Source organism: Rhinolophus sinicus, chromosome X (genome assembly GCF_036562045.2).
Source record: "Rhinolophus sinicus isolate RSC01 chromosome X, ASM3656204v1, whole genome shotgun sequence".
Classification (NCBI taxonomy): Eukaryota; Metazoa; Chordata; class Mammalia; order Chiroptera; family Rhinolophidae; genus Rhinolophus; species Rhinolophus sinicus.
This window is the reverse complement of record NC_133768.1, coordinates 116284308-116302376: the sequence shown is the minus strand read 5'-3', so window position 1 is coordinate 116302376 and position 18069 is coordinate 116284308. Positions and strand designations below refer to the sequence as shown.

At 50.3% G+C, this 18069-nt stretch overlaps 1 protein-coding gene across 1 annotated transcript; it reads left to right on the top strand.

The window, feature by feature from the left end:
- The first annotated feature begins 14425 nt into the window (after positions 1–14425).
- On the top strand, positions 14426–16932 carry CXCR3 (C-X-C motif chemokine receptor 3). Its single transcript, XM_019747920.2, has 2 exons — positions 14426–14578; positions 15433–16932. Exons 1-2 carry the CDS (start codon positions 14441–14443, stop codon positions 16525–16527), a joined length of 1233 nt encoding a protein of 410 aa, XP_019603479.2. The 5' UTR covers positions 14426–14440; the 3' UTR covers positions 16528–16932.
- The last annotated feature ends 1137 nt before the right edge of the window (positions 16933–18069 follow it).

The following is an 18069-nucleotide window of genomic DNA, read 5'->3' as shown; positions in this document are numbered from 1 at the left end:
GCAGAAGATGAAGAAACAGAGGCCCTGGCAGGCTCAGCAGCCCATCCAAAGTCATGCATCCATAAAATGGCAGAGTTGAGATCTGAAGTCAGAACTGTGACTCCTATACCCAGCTGACAGCGTCATGGAAGAAAGATGGTGCTTTTCTATCATTGGGGATAGACTAAAAAAGATGGCCAATGTCCTATAGGTGAAGGCAGAATTAAGTACGCAGTTAGTCTGAAAAGTGGAGAAGGAATAGGAAGGCTTTCATCTGTAGGAACCAAGTTCGTAAATTAGGGACCTAGGTTTTCTGTCTCTTTTCTGGGCCCCTTTTCACTAGAGCAGATCTTTGGGTTATTAGTGTGTGGCACATGACAATTGGCAAAGCACTTTCATTTCGTCTCAGTACCCTCACGAAAGTCTCTGAGGGAAGCTATTATTATTATGCTCATTTTACTGAGAAGAAACAGAAGCTCCAAGACTGATTTTCCCATGGTGGCCCAAGAAGTGACAGATGTAGGCATGCAGTCCAATACTGTGTTCTTTTGTTGAGCCACCTAAGTGACAGGAGGAAATCTCCAGATCCAGCACCTTTAGCCTGAGGTGACCAAGACCAAAAGGAGGCGATTGGAAAGAAAGAGGAGCCCCATGTACCTGAAACCACATCCTTGGAGAGAACTATTGAGAATCTTAGAAAATGGTGGCAATATGGAGATAACAGGCATAACCTGTACCTTCGAAAAACTCATCAGTGGAGGATTTCTGTTCCATTCAGGTGCACACCATACTGAGAGCCCAATGCAGAAGCAACTACTACTGCATTGCAGGCCAGCTTCGGAAAGGAAGACTTCATGATGGCAGAGAAGGCCACTGAGTCAGGGAGGAGCATGCACAGAGGCACAGACAGGAGTTTGCAGCATGCTTGGAAACTGGGGTCATTGGTAAGGAGCTACCAAAGTAAAAGCACTTGCATTAAAATAATAAGTGTCTAAATTAAATAACTCAAAACAAAGAATCTGGGGCAGCCGGATGGCTCAGTTGGTTAGAGCGCGAGCTCTCAACAACAAGGTTGCCAGTTCAATTCCCGATGGGATGGTGGGCTGCGCCCCCTGCAACTAAGATTGAAAATGGTGACTGGACTTGGAGCTGAGCTGCGCCCTCCACAACTAGGTTGAAGGACAACGACTTGACTTGGAGCTGATGTGTCCTGGAAAAACACACTGTTCCCCAATATTCCCCAATTAAAAAATGTTTAAAACCCCACAGAGTCTGATTCCATGTTGACATACATTTCTTACTCCCCCCCCCCATAATTGTGGGGGGAGAAGGCTGAGAATCAGACATAAAATGTAATAAATAGTGCATTCTTCCTGAACTTTATAATTATTCAAAATAATCTAGAACTTTAAAGTTTACAAAAAGCAGCTTCAAAGTCATCACCCCATTTTATCCTTTCAATATGCTGAAATGACTTGGGATTTTAAGGTAAATGCGATGTTCTATATACGAAGAATACATTACCTATCATAAAAATTTATCTATGATTCCCTGTCCAAAAAAAAGTTTAAAATGGTAAGTTTTATGTTGTGTATATTTACCACAATTTTTAAAATGAGAAAAAATAGCAATAACGCCTGCCTGGCTTATCTCCCCAGGGAGATGGGGAGCTTAGGGAGATATGGATAGGAATGACCCTTGATAAGCCCTGGATAAGACCCTGTAGAGAAATGAAGAAGGATTCCTTTTTGGAAGCCCCAACCTCAAAAAGGTTTAGTTTACCCTTTGTGCAGTCTCATACCAGTTAGCTTGAACCTCACAAGTATATTTAATAATTTGGCTCCAAAAGGATTTGGCCCATCCTAAAGGCCAACTTCTCTACCTATGAGAATCAGTAGAGTTGCCAAGGAACCACCACTCTGACCTCAGCAGTCATGGCAGGGTTGCTCGATACTGCTGGGGCAGAAGGAGTAAATGCCACTGACCACTGGGCCCAGACCAAAGGCTTTCCCCTTTTTTATTTAATAAACAACACCTTATCATGTTAAGCAAAATAAGTAAGACAGGAAAAGTTGAGAACCATATGATTTCACGCATATGTGTGATATAAAACTGAAAGCAACAAATGAGGCTTCCGGTCAAGACAAGTAGGCAAATGCTGTGCTGGCCTCTCATGACCACATCAAAATTACACCCAAACGAACGAACAACCATCATTGAGAACCACCTTGAAGTCTGAACAGAAGTTTTACCTCTAACAACATACAGAAGAAGCCACGGCAAAACTGGTAGGAGGGACAGAGATGCAGACAGGGCTGGTCACACACCTGTGTGTGACCTTTAAAAATCAGGAGGGATATCTCAGCTTCGGAGGACTCCCCTGAGGAGTGAGAGGTCCCAGCCCCTCACTGGGCTCCCCAGCCCAGGGTTCCAGTGCTGCAAAGAGGAGCCCCCACAACCACTGGCTGTGAAAACCAACTGGGATTCCATCCATCCAGGTGATACAGATAACTGCAGGAAACCCAGACATCCCGTTAAAGGGCCCACACACACAGACTCGCTTGTTCGCAGGAACTCACCCTGGGTTTCGGTGGAGAGACAGCAGCTCGGAAGGTGCCAAACAGAGAGACGGAGTTGTGTGGTCTCAGAGAAAGGTCTGGAGGGACAGAATCCATTGTCCCTGTGTCGAGCTCTCCTCCTATGCGGCCAGCAGGCGGGCACCATCTTTCCTGTGTTGAGCCCTCCCCCGCGCAGTCAAATCTGAATCTGATTGGCCTGGTCAGCTCCACTCACTTCACCCTGATGAATCCCTGGGACTCCGCCCCACCCAACTCAGGCATCACCACAGGCTCTTTCGGTGGCAGGCAGCCACCCCAGCCCGTGCTGCAATCTTCCTTGGATAACTCTCAAGGGAGGGTCTGCGGACCCCAGGTGGGTGGCAGCTGACCTTGACATGCCCTGTACCTTTTGCTAAGCAGCCCCAAGCTCAGTACTAGCGGCAGCTGACCTCAGTTCACAACTTAGCCTCTCCCAGGCACCTCTAAGTCCAGCGCAGGTGGCAACCATCTGCAAGTCACTTTGTAGCGCATACCAAGTGGCCCCAAGCAGGGCACAGGCAGCTGCTGCACTTAGCCTGCAACAGAGCCCCTCTCAAGAGGCCTCAGAACCAACACACCAGGTGACCGGCTTCAGACCACACCAGAGCACCACCCAATCACCTCCACAGATGACACACCCAAAGGGCAGACTGGGCAGACACCAGAGCCCTGCTAAAGCAAATCCTGCTCTGTAGTGTCAGGCCCTGCACCACAGCTCCTCCACTGTAGTCACAGCCAGTCCCCACAACCAATCAGCCTGAGGGTCAGTCCCTCCCCTTGACATGCAGATAACCACCAAGGCTCAACTATAACAGGAGGGTACACACAACCCACACAAGGGACACACCGGGAGCACCCAGCTCTGGTGACCAGGGAGTCTGCACCCCTGGGTCCCTCAGGACACCTACTATATAAGGTCACTCTTCTATGACCAGGAGACATAGCAGCCCTACCTAATACATAGAAACAAACACAGGGATGCAGACAAAATGGGGAGACAAAGAAACATGTCCCAGATGAAAGAACAGAACAAAGTTCCAGAAAAAGAACCAAACAAAATGGAGACAAGCAATCTACCAGATACAGAGTTCAAAACACTGGTTATAAGGATGCTCAATGATCTCAGTGAGAACTTCAACAAAGAGATAGGAAACATAAAAATGGAGATAGAAAACATTAAAAAGTCAGAAATGAAAACTACAATAACTGAAATAAAGAATACATTAGAGGGAATCAACAGTAGGTTAGATGAAGCAAAGGATCGAATCAGCAATTTGGAAGACAAGGTAGCAGAAAACACCCAATCAGGATAGGAAAGAGAAAAAAACTATGTATAGTGCCAGGTGAATACTAGAGTAATTGAGAGGATCACTTTGTAAGTTATATAAATGTCTAACCACTATGCTGTACACCTGAAACTAATATAATATTGAATGTCAACTGTAATTGAAAAATAAAAACATATTTTAAAAATAAAAATAAAAAAAGCAGGAAAAAAAGAAAGCAACAAATGAACAAGACAAACAAACAAACAAAAACTCATAGACACAGACAATAGTATAGTGGTTACCAGAGGGTAAAAGGATCAGGGAGAGGAAGAAAAGGGTAAAGGGGGTCAACTATATGGTGACGGAAGGAGATTTGACTTTGGGTGGTGAGCACACAATGTGATATACAGATGACGTATTGCAGAATTGTTTACTTGTAAGCTATATCATTTTATTAAGCAATGTCACCCCAATAAATTTAATTTTAAAAAGTTTAAAAATAAACAACATCATCCCTTTCCTCCTGGCAATTCTTGGCAGTTATCTGCCGGTTCCCTATGTCCCCCCAGCCCTGGTTCTGTAGTGTCAATCTGGAGACTGAGGCCCTTGAACATCAGTGGCTGCTTTCCCTCTGCACCTAACACTTGCCAGGCTCCCCCCTCCCCACTCCCCATAGGTAGCCAGTGCTCCTGACACTTCCCTATTTGTTATTATCTCACTGAGATGGTCAAGAGGGTTAATTATTGATGTCGGCATTGTGAACCTTGTTACTACTCCTGAAGATCATGTTCATTAACAGCTGTATTTTGAAGTTCTCATTGCTTCGATATTATTGCCTAGTGGTTTTCCACTCTTGCTGTGCATTACAATTACCTGGAGAGCTCTTGAAAACCACCCATACCCAGACAAGCTCTGTGACCTAATTACATGAGAAGCACAGCACAGTCATTGCTCTCCAGCAGGCATAATTAGCTCTCCATGTCTTTGTACGCAGTGGGTCCCAGTACTTGACCCACACAAAGAATCAGCAGGAGAGTTTAGTCAATATCCATCCCATCCTTTCCAGCCTGAGCAGGGCCTGTCAACTGCAGTAACCTTTTAAATTTTCAAGTTGTTTCTTTCTGTACTGTACTCCCATCTCCACTCTCATTCTCTCTAAAAGCTCATTTTTTTCAAATCACCTTTTCTCCAAGTATGCTCTATAGTGATCGTAGGGGAGCTGTAGAAAATAGGGGAGTTAGTGGCTGTGGTTGGCTGATAATGGCTCCCAAGATCTGTCCAGTCTCAGACCCCAGAACCTGTGAATACTACTATCTTATTTGGAGGTCTTTACAGATGTAATTAAGTTAAAGATTTCAGATTAAGATGCTATCCTAGATTATCTGGGTGGGCTCTAAATGCCATCACAAGTGTCCTTATAAGAGAGAGACAGGAGACTGGACACACAAAAGAGGGAGAGGCCATTTGAAGACAGAGGCAGAGATTAGAATGGTCACAAGCCAAGGCACACTGGCCAGCAGCTGCCAAAAGCTGGGAGAGGCAAAGAACGGATTCTTCACTAGACTGCTGGAGGGAGTGTGGCCCTGCCAACACCTTGATTTTGGAATTCTGACCTTCAGAACTGTGACAAATTTCTGTTGCTGTGAGTCACCCAGTATAGTCATTTGTTATGGCAGCCTTGAGGAGCTAATACAGTCATCAAATGAGTTTGGTAACTCTGGTCTTTACGGCAGAACTTTCCTGAAATCTTTCCTATGGTAATGAGCATTGTTTCCTAAACACAGGCCCTGGACAAGTGCTCCCCAGGACACATCTGGTGCTAGGTCACAGGCTGGCCAGCAGCTATGACACAAGACATTTACACATGACGCAGAGAGCTACATCTACCCTTTCAGAACCTACTATCCATTCATGTATGAACTCATTCAATAAATATTTATGAGCACCTACTCTGTATCAGAAACTATTTAAGGCAGGGGGACAGAGTGGTAGATGAGGGTAAAGGAGATCAAATATATGGTGATGGAAAGAGAACTGACTCTGGGTGGTGAACATGCAATGCAATATATATATTGATGATGTGTTACAGAATTGTACAGCCAAGATCTATGTAACTTTACTAGCAATTGTCACCCCCAACAAACTTGAAATGAAAAGAAAAGAAAAAAGAAAAGAAACGATTGAAGGCATTGGGCATATAGTGATATGAAAAACCCAAATCATATCTCCTGTCAAAGGTATATTCCAAAGGAATCGTCAATACACCAATAGTCAAATAAATAGCAGATGCTGTGAAGATGATAAAACAAGCTAAAGGATAGACAGGGACGGGGTGGCTACTTTCCAGTGTGTGTCTGAGAAGGCCAGGCATTGCACCAGGTGATTTACCTACACTGATCTCATATGATCCTCTCAACAATAATTTCATCCTTGTCATAAGATGTAGCTTTTATCTCCACTTTGCAGATGAGGAACCTAAGGCTCAGAGAAGTGAAGCTATTTTCCCAAATCATACAACTATTAAGTGGCTAACATGGGATTGCAAGCCAGGCCTGTTGCACACCAAACAAAGCCCAGTTACTACCAGCATGCTACACGGTTCCTGTACTCAGTTGGACTCGCACTGACATCCTGCAGAGCCTGCCTTGGCCTTTCTATACTTGTCCAGTGATTCCCAGTGGAATGGATGGTTCCGAGGGTGAGAAGGCTGCAGGCAGGAGGTCAAATGGCAAAGGATACTTCTAGTCAGAGACTTGCCCTGCAAAATGACTTCAACCTATTTCTATGTTTGGAAGGTAGGCACAAAGTACTGAAACTTCCTGCTTCCTCCCTTGGGTCTTCTCACCTCTCCTTTCTGTCCTGCCCCATCACCTGGGGCCCTCAGGGCAGAGTCCCGGGGGCCAGCTGAACGAACTGTTTATGCCTTCATAGCTCTGAGCTGAAGGTTGTGTAGGACTTGGGCAGACACCGGCCAGTGAAAACTTGGGGTATGCTCGCAACAGCTTGTGGCCCAGTTTGGATAGAATATTCTAGTGAGTAGAGAGAATCAGGCCAAGCAGGAGGCTGGGGCTAGATCATGGAAGACCTTAAAGGCAGGCCAGGAGAAAGCCTCCATTCTCTGGGCTGGTATGTGTCAAATCATGTCCTGCAAACAACTGGTGCTTTGGAATAGTAATATCAGTAACAGGAAGGGGGTTTATGGGAGAAAGTTAAGGTCCCTTGTCAATAAGTTGGAGTTCAACGAAGCTAACCAGATCCCGTTTATGCCAGACTTCCCAGACCTGACATGAGGGCACAGGGGATGCCACGCTCATGGCGAAGATGGATGGACATGCACTAGAGGCAGAGTGGGCTGGGGGTGGCCAACCAGAGCTGTAGATCTCATCGCTAAATCACCTTCTCTCTCTCCTCCCTGCCACCCCTGCTTCCCCCACTTCAGCTTACAACCTCCCTCTAACTTGTGTCCCTGCACCTACCTGCCCCCAAACCATCCGCCTTCTTCCAGCTCTTTCCTTAACCCCACCCCGTCCATCCTCCTCAGCCACCCCACCCTGAGCCCCTTCATATGCAATCACTAGCTCTAGCTACACTATAAGCTACAGTGATTTATAGATACTTTGAGTAGTCATGTGAAAGACCACTATTCACTGGCAAATATGTAAAACCATCCTCCGAGTTCCACAGAGGGCTTTCCTACCAAAGCTATCCTCCTCAAACTAGAATTTTAAAAAATCTCATTTGCTTTTTTTTAAACCCAGACAGGCTCAGCTTTGAGCTTTAGCACACTGTTGGTTTCCATGGTAACTCTCTCTAGTTCGGGACTCCTGTCGCTCATTTTCTGTCTAGGCACCCAGCCCAACTGTGGAATGCCTGAGGAGCTTGTTGCAGGAAGGGGCCCTGACTTGGTTTCCGGCTCAGCCACTCGGGAACCTGGCTTGGGGATTTGCATAATGGGCAACACACCCATCATCAGGCCCAGCTTTGTGCCCCTCTGCTCCTTTTAGCTTCACGTAATGGCCTTTTACAGGCGAGACAGTAGAACGGGGTGGTTAAGAGTGTGGACTTTGCAGCCAGAGCCTTGATTTGAAATCCAGGCTTTGTCACTAACTCGCCATGGGCAAGTTACCTAATTCTTTGAGTCTGTCTCCTCATCTTTAAAATAGGAGTAGAACTAGAACCTACCTCAAAGACTTGTTTTTGTGGCCCATCCGTCAGGTCATCCACAGTCATTTTGACTGAGTCGTTAATGTAGGATTCTGTGAGTGAGGAACTTGTGGGTGTTTTCAATTAGGTGTCTCCTCGAGTTCCTTCTAAGTCCAGCTTTTAGGCACAGTCCCTTCTGTACCTGCAGCTCAGCGTAGGCAGCCCACCCAGCTGGGGTCTGCCTCTGGAAGAGACCTCCCACCCCATCACCCATGAGGACGTGCACCTGGGCATTTGCCTTAGTGCCTAGTTGGAGAAATATGTGCTCCACACTAATAGGAGGCAGCGCTTGGGCCATGGCAGAGCTAAGCAGGACCTGGGGACAAAGCCGACAGCACATGCTGGTAGGATTTTAGGAAATCCATTTGGCTGCTTCACACATTTTCCAGGAGGCCAGACATCCCATCATCAAGGGGCCTCATGCAGGGTCCCGGGAAGGCAACCTAAAACACAACTGAGTACCCTCCAAGGTGAGGACACGTGGAGGGCACTACCCAGCAGCCTTTGCTCAGTGTGGGTGGGGCACCGGGGTTTCCAGGCTGTGCCTTTTCTTCACGGGAGCCCAGCAGCCCAGACTGCCTGCTCCTTAGGGAGAGCGACCTTCCTGGCAGCCTCACTTCCGTCTGGGAAAAAGGACCCCAGGCTCTCAGCTGGTGACACCCTCTGAAGGACACAAGCCCCAATCCCTTCTCATGGAGTCACCCCAAGAGCCTCAGGCATAGCCTATGTCCTCTGAGGGACTGAGAGGTTGGAGGTCGCCAGACAGTGGGCACAGGGAAGAAGCCCAGGCATCTGGAAGCAAAGTGAGCCCACTGGGAGGGCAGGTGGGGACTGAACTGTGGAAGGGAGCGGTGCTTCCGAAGCATAAGGCCACAGACAGGGAGTGTTTATTCCCAGGCAGCCTTGCCGCCACTTTCTTCTCACAAGGCCGTGAAGCTGGTCCTGGGAATAGCACCAGGACCATCTGACACCAAAACTATCCTGCCTCAGAGACATTCTTTCAGGACCTTTTATTTTGATATAATTTCAAATTTGCAGAAAAGTTGCAGGAATGGTACAAAGAACTCCGTGGGCACGTTTCCCCATTTGCTCTATACTTTGTACATCCTCTCGAGCTCTGTATGTCTGTTTTCCAAGTCACATGAAAGTAAGTGGCAGATGTGATAGCCCTTGACCCCTAGATGCCTCAATGTGTATTTCCTATAAATAAAGACTTTTTTTTACATGGTCAAAATTAGCAAAACAGCATGGATGTAAGGTTTCTATGTAATCCCCAAGCTCTATTCAAATTCACCAATTGTCCCAGCTTTTAGCTTATTTTTGATTTCCTTTTTCATGGCTTTTTAATCACAAGCAAATACTGGAATACAGTCTCTGTGTGAAATATTACAGATAAGGCCAAAGAAATCTTCGGTGAACGCCACCTTCCATCCCAGGCCCTCTAACCTTAAAAGGCACCAGAGTGTAACAGGTAAGAGCATGAGGCCTCTGCCACTTGCTGGCTATGTGACTTCAGGCGAGTTCCTTAAACTTTCTGTGTTTCTGTAAGACAAGAATGATAATAGTAACAATGTCATAGGTACATGTAGTGGTGGGTATTGAATGAATTCATCCCAGTAAAAGTCTTAGAACAGTGCCCGGCACATAGCTAAGTAATCAATGAACAGCAGCTGTTAGTATTATCCTGTTTGATCTCACGCCATGGGGCTACCTGAGGGAATGCAAGAAGTGAACCTGCCGATGACTTCATTGCAAGGGGTGGTCCAGCTGAGCAGTGTAGGAGACTAGCCCCCACCCGTTCCCTGTGGGAGCGACTAGGACTCAAGAATCCATCAAGGCCAGGCTTCCATCATCAGATTTTTGTGCAGTGTTGTTCCCTGTACCTCTGGACAGTGTGGACAGGCCCAAGCTGGGGTGGCATCCCTGATACAGGGCAGCGTGGGAACTGATGCACAGCAACCCCAGATGTGGGGGGTTTTCCAAGCCAGGCCTTCGGGAGCTGGCCTGCAATGCAATGGAGGCTTCTGGGAGCACTATACACTCTCTTGGAAGTGTTGCAAAATGGGTCTGGCGCTCGGCAGATTACTGCTTGGTCCTCCAGGCCCCTCATCCTGGAGAGTCGGACATGTCTTCCCCCTGGTAAGTGGGTAGGAGCAGAGCGAGAACGGTGGGGGTGCACTGAGGTTTACCAATGCTCCCTCTATGGGGCTGTGTGGTGAGTCAGCGTGGCTCCTACCAAAACCAGTCCTTGGGCAGCAGCATGCTTGCATAAGGGGAGGAGCAGGGTCTCCAGCCCCAGCGATTGGCTTAGCACATTAGAAAGCAGCCTGGATAGGAATCTTGACAGAAATCCTACTGGCTGACTAGCCCGGGACAAGTCACCTCACCGCTGTGAGCCTCCACCTCCATTCTGCGTCCCCAGGTGCAGAAGAGATCATGTGTATGCAAGTATGGGCTTGCTGAATGGAAGCTATTTTTATTTAACAGACTCCAGGCACTTCTGGGGACAGGATGACGGGAAAGTCATTCTGCTTGGTGGTGGGGCTTGGGGCTTGAAGTACCTCCAACGCCCTCAACCCTCCTGCTTTCGCACATTCCTTCTTTTCCAACAAGATTGATGGCCCATAGACTGACAAGCTCTTCCTCACTTCCTTGCCTTGGCACCTGCTGTGTCCGCGGCTTGAATTGCCTTGTCTCCCTTTGCCTGGCAAATGGCAGCAATAGCCTCCTTCCCTGGTCCCAAAAAGAATGAGCTGCCTAGAGCTTGGGAACTCGCCCCCATGGGCCTGGCCTGCCTAGGCCGCAGACTCTGGCCCCAGCACTTAGAAAGGGAGTACCTGCCAGGAAGAGGGGCAGAAGGATGGTCCCTGGTCACTGGGCCTCCCTGTGACTTAAGCTCTCCTTCTCTTGGGAAATTCCGAGCCAGCAGGAGCCCCAGAGCCCCAGAACAGTCTAGGGCAGACCCATGCCCCTTCGTGAGGCTGGGATTCTTGTTACTTTCATGAGAGAAAGGCTCTGCCCCAGCCTAGGCCACAGAAGCTTAGACCACACTGAGCCTGCTCCCCTGACAGCCTGGGACTGGTGGCCGAGTCCAGGAGCATTGGGAGCAGGGCTCCAAGAGCCCATCTGAGGAACTGCAAGAGAGGCTGTGAGGCAGGGCCAAACCCTCCCACTAAGGCAAGGGGCAGTCTTTCTGGGGGAGCCACCCTCAGGCCAGACAAATGTGTGCATGCCCCTCAAGGCAGTACACTCTATGCCGGGGCTCCCCTGGCATGAATGCGCCCGGTGACTATAGCTTTGTAGCCAATACCTGTCTCACTCAGATTCTCAACTGGGACCTGTGCCAGGGGCCTTACAGTGTTGGATATCTCCGTTTGTTTTATAATAACTCTGCTGAGGAGACCAGCTCAAACCACTTATGTCATTTGCCCAAGGTCGCAGCAGACACTGTGAAGGAGGAGGAAATGGCCCACTTCCCTGGCTGTGGAGGCCCTCTTCCTGTAAGGCACTGGGCTCAAGGCTCAGACCTCCAAGCCTGCTATCTCCCCAAACCACAGCCCAGAGATGTGAAAGAAATTAAAAAAACAGGGGGAGGGGTGGCAGTGAAGAGCCAGGTGCATATTTCACACCTTGACCACAGGTGGGGCCCGGAGCAGCTTCACTCTGACTAACTTCCTCCTTAAGTCTCTACCAGAAGTCAGGGTGCAGGCCCCTGGCTGGAGGGGTGTCCCCAAGGGTTTGGCCTGCCTCTGACCTGGTCTGGGGGCTGCTTGGGACAGGAGATGAGCTAATTAGAGGGCCAGACAAAGGCTGGGCTCAGCACCACGACACAGGCAGCTGCCAAGGCATCTTGGCTGGGAAAGCCCACCGCGGACCTGTCATTTTGAGCCCTGGGAGGGGATGGTTTAAAAAGTTACTAGAAAGAAAGGAAAGTGCCGCTCGCTGGGCACCTATCATGTACCAACCAGTGCACAGAGCAACCCTATCACACGTGTACTGTCTTTATGCTTACTTTTCAGATGAGGAAACTGAGGTAGAGAGGTGAAATGATTTGCCTGCAATTACGCAGCTGGGCAGCCAGGAGATTCGGCCAGGACTGGCCAAACCCTCCCAGCTAAGGCAAGGGGCAGTCTTTCTGGGGGAGCCACCCTCAGGCCAGACAAATGTGTGCATGCCCCTCAAGGCAGTACACTTTATGCCGGGGCTCCCCTGGCATGAATGCGCCCGGTGACTATAGCTTTGTAGCCAATACCTGTCTCACTCAGATTCTCAACTGGGACCTGTGCCAGGGGCCCTACAGTGTTGGATATCTCCGTTTGTTTTATAATAACTCTGCTGAGGAGACCAGCTCAAACCACTTATGTCATTTGCCCAAGGTCGCACACCTCAAACAGGATGGAGTCAGGGCCAGAGTTCAGCATTCTTCCAACCGCATCAGGCCACACGGCCATACAGCCCACAGCAGGCAGTGAGAGCTGTCTGTCCCAACACCCAGGCTGCCCTATCAGGATAAGGCCCAGAGACTCAGACAGGAAAGCTCTCGGAACCTGTGTGAAGGTCTTGTCTGATGTGCTCTCATTTCTCCTTCCCAGCAAGCAGGGAAGGTGGGGAGCATTGTCCCCATGTGACCAATGAGGAGACTGGGGCACAGGAAGGAGACTAGGGGTCCCTAGACTCTGAAGTGCCAACATTCCAACATATATGTGGAGGACCCACAGTGGGTTGTCACATACTTCTAAAACTATCAGCGATTTCCACCATCATCTCATAAAGAAAACCTCCTTTTAATACCAAAAAGGGGATGAAGGCCGAACTTGCAGAATACAAGACCCTCCTTTAAACTGAAGAAATAGAGCTTTTTGTTGTCCTCATTTCTCTCACGTGTAGAAGCCCAGGGAATGGAAGTTTCATCCACCAGCATCAGGAAACTGTGCTCTCAGCTCCCACCCCTCTTCATCGTACAGGCGGTCACTTGCCAAGTCCATCCTAACTGCCATTGCTTCTGGAATCCTTCCAGTCCCCTCAGCTTACACTGAACCTGACCTCCTCCGGGCCCTCAGTTTCTTCTGGCCTGGACTCTGCAGGTGACAAGGTGTTTAGAGCAATGATAGTCACGTCTTTTGTCCACAGAAGGTAGAGAAGGGCCTTGGGGCTTCAAAGTGCGCATCTTGTCAATATGTTTGAGCTGAATTCCAAGCCCTCAACTGGAGTCTCTTGTGAAGCACTCTGGCTGGAAACTGGACCCCAAGGCCATGGGCTAGCGTTGCCTCTGTCTGCCTCTCCTTTTCATCTGGGGGGACAGAGCAAAAGAGGAGACTGCTTGGGAGGCAAGTTAGAGGCCACTTTTCCCCGCTGATAATAACAGGGTGCTAGGGAGGGGGAGAGGCAGAGAGGAATGCTGAGGCCAAGATTGGGACAGGAACTGTTAGTGTGCACAGCCGTTAAAGGACTGATTGGCTCAACAAATGCTATTTACAGTTTTTTTCTTCAAATCAGGAGGTCCTCGTGTACCCTTCCCTAACCCTATTCCCCTTCTTCTTGTCCCGGAAGCAACTGCTCTTGTGAATTTGTGGTATCTCCAGTCTCTCTTAAACTTCTAGAACAAATAGCTGTATCCAAAACAATACAGTATTGTTTTTGTATGTGTGGTTTTTAGAACTTACGTAAGTGGTGGCAAGCTATACACACTATTCTGTAACTTGCCTCCTCTACCATGTGGTCATTGGATTTTCCAGATGCGCTCATGTTAATATATAGCTTTGGTTCACTTGTTTTTAACTGCATGAATGTATCGTAGTTTATCCATTAAAAAAAACCCAAAAACTGAAGGCAGTGTGATGAGCGGTAAAAGGCGAGTCAGACAGCCGTGGGTCCATTCCTAGCACCCACACTTACTTGCTGTGTCTGGTGAAAACCTTTCTGCTTTCTGGTTACTCATGGGGATAACCCCTCCTAATGAGGGAGTTGTGACAGAGAAAGCCCCTAAAGCAACATCTGGCACATGGCAAGTTCATTACTAGTAAGTCCCTTTCCTTGCCCCTGTGGATTAGCAGGGACAGGGTGGGTGGGGGACAATAGTAAAGGACTAGATTTAGTGTAATGGATTTCTTTTAAATATGTTGATGTTGTAAGGTTGATCTCCTTTACAGACCTAACACGTTTAATGATCCAGTCTGCAATCATGCAGGCCAGATGAGCACTTTTCACTTGTTGAGCCTTGATGGTAGCAGTGCAGGAGAAGCAGTCCTTCCCTTCCCAGCTGCTCTGCAATACTTCAGAGCCCTCCCCGCCCAGCCACCCTCTGCGCTTCCTAAGGTTACTTTCCTGGCCATGGGAATGGTGACCATGGGCGCTCCACAGCACCAGGCCTAGGGAGGTCTTTGGAGACAACCCATGGAAGAAGCGGCTGTTGAGAGCTGTGAAACCTCACTTCCTCTGTGTTGTGCAGGTTCCCAACCACAAGCACCAAAGCTGAAGGGCAGGCAGCACGCGCCCGGCAACCAGAGCACCAGCCCAGCCATGTTCCCTGAGGTAAGTGCTGCTGCCCAGCCAGGCCAGACCGCTCAGTGTGGAAAGCCCAGGACAGCAGGGAAGCGTCAGGGCTGTGTCACAGCCGGGGCTACCAGAGGGCTGGGTGAGTAGGTACAGAAGGCAGGGCTTGTGTAGAAGGGCCACTGGACCGTGGATTGAGACCTCACTTTGGCCACTGATTTGTGCCACTGACCACCAGTGAGTCACTGCCCTGACCTGCGGAGTGTAGGAGGTAGAGGCTGGCCCCGCACGGCCTCCAGTGCTCCCCTCAGCTCTGACTTGGAACTTTGACTCTTTGGTCCTGGACTGAATTGGCAATGTGCAGGCCTGCAGCTGTGGGTGCTTTGTGGGGGGTGTGGGAGGAATATGTCTGCTAGAGTTTGGTGGAGGAGCCCTCAGAGGGTGGCAGGCCTTGGTGTAAGGGAGGGGGAGAAACAGGGGAGAAAGTGTGCATCGGGAGGGGCACAATGATTTATAGAGGGACCTCACTGGGGCAGGAAATTGGGGGTCCCCAGACAAGGGCTGAGGAGGGAAGAGAAAGGCCAGTGAGTGGGTGGTGGAACTAGGTGTGGAGGAAGAGAGGGGGAAGGAGGGCTCCCCGCCAGGAGGGAAGCTTTCCTCTGGCCCAAAGTCCTTGGGCCAATCCCAGAGGGGGAGAGAGAAATCAGCGTTTGAGAAGGAAAGGTACATCCCAGAGCCCAGGAGGTGTGGCCTTGGAAGAAAAGCAGGGACAATGATGGTGTGGCCCAGGCCTCAGGGCCAGCCTCACAGAGATGCTGCTCATAGGAAAGGCTGAGCTCAGACGCAGTGATTGCAAGGCCTCTACACAGTCCGTTCCCTCCCTCCCTCCACAGTTCAGTGAACGCCAGGAGTTCGCAGGCTCTGACTTCGGCTTCCTGGAAAACTTCAGCTCTAGCTATGAGTACGGGGCTGAAAACGAGACTGACTCGTGCTGTGAGTCGCAGCCCTGCCTCCAGGACTTCAGCCTGAACATTGACCGGGCCTTCCTGCCGGTCCTCTACAGCGTAGTGTTTGTGCTGGGGCTGCTGGGCAATGGTGCCGTGGCTGCTGTGCTGCTGAGCCAGCGCGCAGCCCTGAGCAGCACTGACACCTTCCTGCTGCACCTGGCGGTGGCTGACGCACTGCTGGTGCTGACCCTCCCCCTCTGGGCAGTGGAGGCTGCGGTCCAGTGGGTTTTCGGGTCACCACTCTGCAAAGTGGCAGGCGCCCTATTCAACATCAACTTCTGTGCGGGGGCCCTCCTGCTGGCCTGCATTAGCTTTGACCGCTACCTGAGCATCGTGCACGCTACCCAGCTCTACCGCCGGGGGCCCCCCGGCCGCGTGGCCCTCACTTGTGTGGTCGTCTGGGGGCTCTGTCTGCTCTTCGCCCTCCCCGACTTCATCTTCCTATCGGCCCACCGTGATGAGCAACTCAATGGTACCCGCTGCAAACACAACTTCCCACCTGTGAGCTGCTCGGCTCTGCGCCTCCTGCAGCTGGTGGCTGGATTCCTGGTGCCCCTGCTGGTCATGGCCTACTGCTATGCCCGCATCCTGGCGGTGCTGCTGGCCTCCAGGGGCCAGAGGCGGCTGCGAGCCATGCGGCTGGTGGTGGTGGTAGTGGTGGCCTTTGCCCTCTGCTGGACCCCCTACCACCTGGTGATACTGGTGGACATCCTGTTGGACCTGGGGGTCTTGCCGCGCAACTGCCGCCAAGAGAACCATGTGAATGTGGCCAAGTCGGTCACGTCAGGCCTGGGCTACATGCACTGCTGCCTTAACCCACTGCTCTATGCCTTTGTGGGTGTCAAATTCCGTGAGCGCATGTGGATACTCCTCGTGCGCCTGGGCTGCCCTGGCCAGAGTTGGCAGCAGCGGCACTCACCGTCTTCCCGCCGGGATTCGTCCTGGTCCGAGACCACAGAGGCCTCCTACTCAGGCTTGTGAGGGTAGGCTGGGGGCTCCCGTTCCGCCATGCAGCCTGACTGCCCCACATTCCAGGCTCCTCCCTCCCTCTGCTCTTGGCCTCAAAACCCAGACGCCACCCTCCCTGGCTCTGGGACTTTGCCATTGCTGCTCCTTCATTGCCAAGCCCCACCCTGCCCCTTCAGAGTTGGCTGCCTCGGCCACAAGTCCCACCAGCCTCCTAATTCAGTAACTAGACCTTGGCCTTCCCCATAGGCAGGGAGCACAAGGCAAACAGCATGGTGGGAGCTGCCCCTCTGGGGCCTTGGCCCAGGCCTCCAGCCCAGCAGTGACTGCCTGTGGACCCCAAGACCTCTGTATTTGCTCGCTGTTATTTTTATGTCTAAAATTCTGCCTAAAAGTTTTCAATAAACAAGAAAATCAGGACCAAGGTGTGGGAGTAGTGCATCATTACAGCCAGCTCTGCCCAGGCTCCGGAGACGCACTTCCTGCTTCTCCTTGCCTGGCCCTGGGGCCGTGCCGGCCAATGCCACCTACTAATATCTGTTTGGCTTCCTCTCTGCCCTCCTGGGCACTCCTGTCACTGACAGGAAACACCTAGGTACATGGGTTCAGGGTAAGCAGTGACTCAACTGGCTGGCTGGACACTGTGTAGGCATGCTTTGGGGCAGGGACCTTCCACCATAAACAAGACATAGTCCCTGAAGCCCAGAAGCTGAGGTGGGCAGGGAAGGGTGCTGAGAAGTAACAATACCGAGCAGCCTAGGCCACGAGGCAAACACGAGACACAGGCAGTGAACCCGAAGCTTGGAGCACTGGTGCTGCAGCCATCTGGGAAGGCTTCCTAAAGACCGAGATGTGCAGACCTTAAAGGGCAAGTCGTATTTCCAAGGGCAGACAGAAGGAAAGGTGGTACTTCCAGGCAGAAGGGAGGGCAGAAGCAAAAGTACAATGGGTAAACATAGCAATGCTTATTGGGGGAACTGTAAGGGGTCCCAACTGGCTGACGTTAAGGGTTCAGGTAGGGCAATGTTTGAAAATAAGACTGAAGGTGACTTTGGGATCAGGTGATGGTATCAGAGACCAATTAGGAAGCCAGCAAAGGTTAGCGGTCAGAGGTGACGCTGGTTTTTATGAAGGAAATGTTATTGGAATTGAAGAAAAGCATTTTCCCATGGCTATAGCTGGGGTGGAAGTGAGTGGAAGAAATGACCGGGGCTCCCCAGAAAGACAGGTGACAGGGCTACTGAGTTAAGGCAGACGTGGAACCACTGCACTGTCAGTTTCCCTAATTAAATCACCAACGTGCCATGACCCAGTTTCACAGGCCAGCTGGGCCTTCACTGAGTCTACAGATCTGACTGGAGGTGGTACTATAGAGGAGAGACCCAAGGATTCAGCTGGGGAAGCTCTTACCACCCTGTGTACACATCCAGTGCCATCTAGACTGCTGGTTAGGTTTCTGTTTATGGCCATTGAAAGAACACTCAGCACCTGCAAAATGAAGAAACGATGGAAGGAGGGGAAATGACAGAACACATCCAGCCCCTAAAAACTAGCAAT

Bases quoted from the DNA above. Each gene is read 5' to 3' on its own strand.
- CXCR3 (XM_019747920.2), top strand. From the start codon at position 14,441: ATGGAAGAAGCGGCTGTTGAGAGCTGTGAAACCTCACTTCCTCTGTGT. The intron at 14,579-15,432 runs GTAAGTGCTGCT...CTCCCTCCACAG, and splicing joins GCCCAGCCATGTTCCCTGAG to TTCAGTGAACGCCAGGAGTT.